The sequence below is a fragment of the Setaria viridis genome, chromosome 9, assembly GCF_005286985.2.
Source record: "Setaria viridis chromosome 9, Setaria_viridis_v4.0, whole genome shotgun sequence".
Taxonomy (NCBI): Eukaryota; Viridiplantae; Streptophyta; class Magnoliopsida; order Poales; family Poaceae; genus Setaria; species Setaria viridis.
In genome coordinates, this window is record NC_048271.2 from 44,220,593 (window position 1) to 44,221,991 (window position 1,399).

At 48.1% G+C, this 1,399-nt stretch overlaps 1 protein-coding gene across 1 annotated transcript; it reads right to left on the reverse strand.

Annotated features, from left to right (window-relative positions):
* Positions 1 to 465: 465 nt before the first annotated feature.
* On the reverse strand, positions 466 to 1,140 carry LOC117840878 (22 kDa alpha-zein 8-like). Its single transcript, XM_034721413.2, has one exon. The coding sequence runs from the start codon at positions 1,102 to 1,104 to the stop codon at positions 466 to 468; it is 639 nt and encodes a 212-aa protein (XP_034577304.1). The 5' UTR covers positions 1,105 to 1,140.
* Positions 1,141 to 1,399: the final 259 nt, after the last annotated feature.

A 1,399-nucleotide genomic window follows, 5' to 3' on the forward strand; every position in this document is an offset into this window, starting at 1 on the left:
CGCCCGTCGTCGACTGCCCATGTTGTGGCAAGCATGCGGGACCTCACGCTGCCTGTGATGCTGGGCGGGGCCGCACCAATGGCCGCGGCATCCAGCCATCCAAGTGAGGTAGTGGCAATTTCCCTATAATTGCATCCAACTTTAGGGGTATTTTGGTCTACTGGGGATGCGGGTTTGGGGAGGGAGCTGCGGGGAGCTAGTTTTTTCGGCTCCCCCTCCCTTAAATGGCTCGAGAGAGCGGATTGTGGGGGGCTTCTTCCTCAAAGCCATTTTGCAGATGGCCCATTGGCAAGCTTCAACTTCTGCAGGTGGAGAAGCCGCAGCCGAAGCCTTGCCAAAGGGGGTCTAACTTTGGCAAAGACAATTACGAGACACGCATAAATGTAGAATAGGATTATTATTTATGATAATTCATGATAATTGGCATGTCAAACTTTATTATTGGAGTACAACCTCATACATCATTTAGAATATGGCACCACCGATGAAGGGCTGCTGCAAGCAGGGGTTTGCCAAACCCACTTGGTTGAACACGCTAGACACAAGCTGTTGTTGCTGCAATTGGGCGACAGGACTCGCCAGAGCTAGTTGGTTGAACATGTTTGGTAGCAATTGTTGTTGCTGCAAGTAGGCAGCAGTGATGGGGTTCGCCAAAGCAACTTGGTTGAGCACGCTAGACACTAGTTGTTGTTGCTGCAACTGGGCGAAAGGACTCGTCAGAGCTAGTTGGTTGAACACGTTTGGCAGGAATTGTTGTTGTTGCCAGTAGGCAGCGGTGATGGGGTTTGCTAGAGCCAGTTGGTTGAACACATTTGGTAGCATGGTAGCAATGGGGTTCACCAAAAGTTGTTGTTGCTGCTGCAGAGTCATAATGCTCTGTACTGCAAGATGTGCTTGGCATTGCTGCTGAAGAATGGCAAGCGGTTGTTGAATGAGCACGGCTGATGGGGCCAAGATACCGGATGCCAGCGCTTGCAGCTGCACGCACGGGTGTGTGACTGCTATAGAGGTTGCGGCAAGAGCACTCACTGGTGAAATGTACGCGGAAGCAGCGCTTGCTGAGAGAGCAAGGAGAGCAAAGAAGGCAAATATCTTGGCTGCCATCTTTGCTGAGAGTTTGCTATGCTTTTTCAGTGTCTATGTTTGCTCTTGCTATGGGTGATGAGCTAACATATGATTTGGGGCCTATTTATAGAATGTGGAGATCAAGTACATCAAGCAAGGTTTTGGCATTTTGTAAACAAAGTGTTGGGAGTCCAGGTAAGCATAGATGACATGTCATCGAGTCGATTACAACATTTGATGACTCATTTTTTTGGAAGTATATTTAGTATGTATTGGCAAGATAGCAATATATACTTGATTGGCGTGTCTCTTTTGTTGTCTTTTCTTGATAAAT

Excerpts from the sequence above, each read along its gene's own strand:
- LOC117840878 (XM_034721413.2), bottom strand. The coding sequence starts at position 1,104 with ATGGCAGCCAAGATATTTGCCTTCTTTGCTCTCCTTGCTCTCTCAGCA.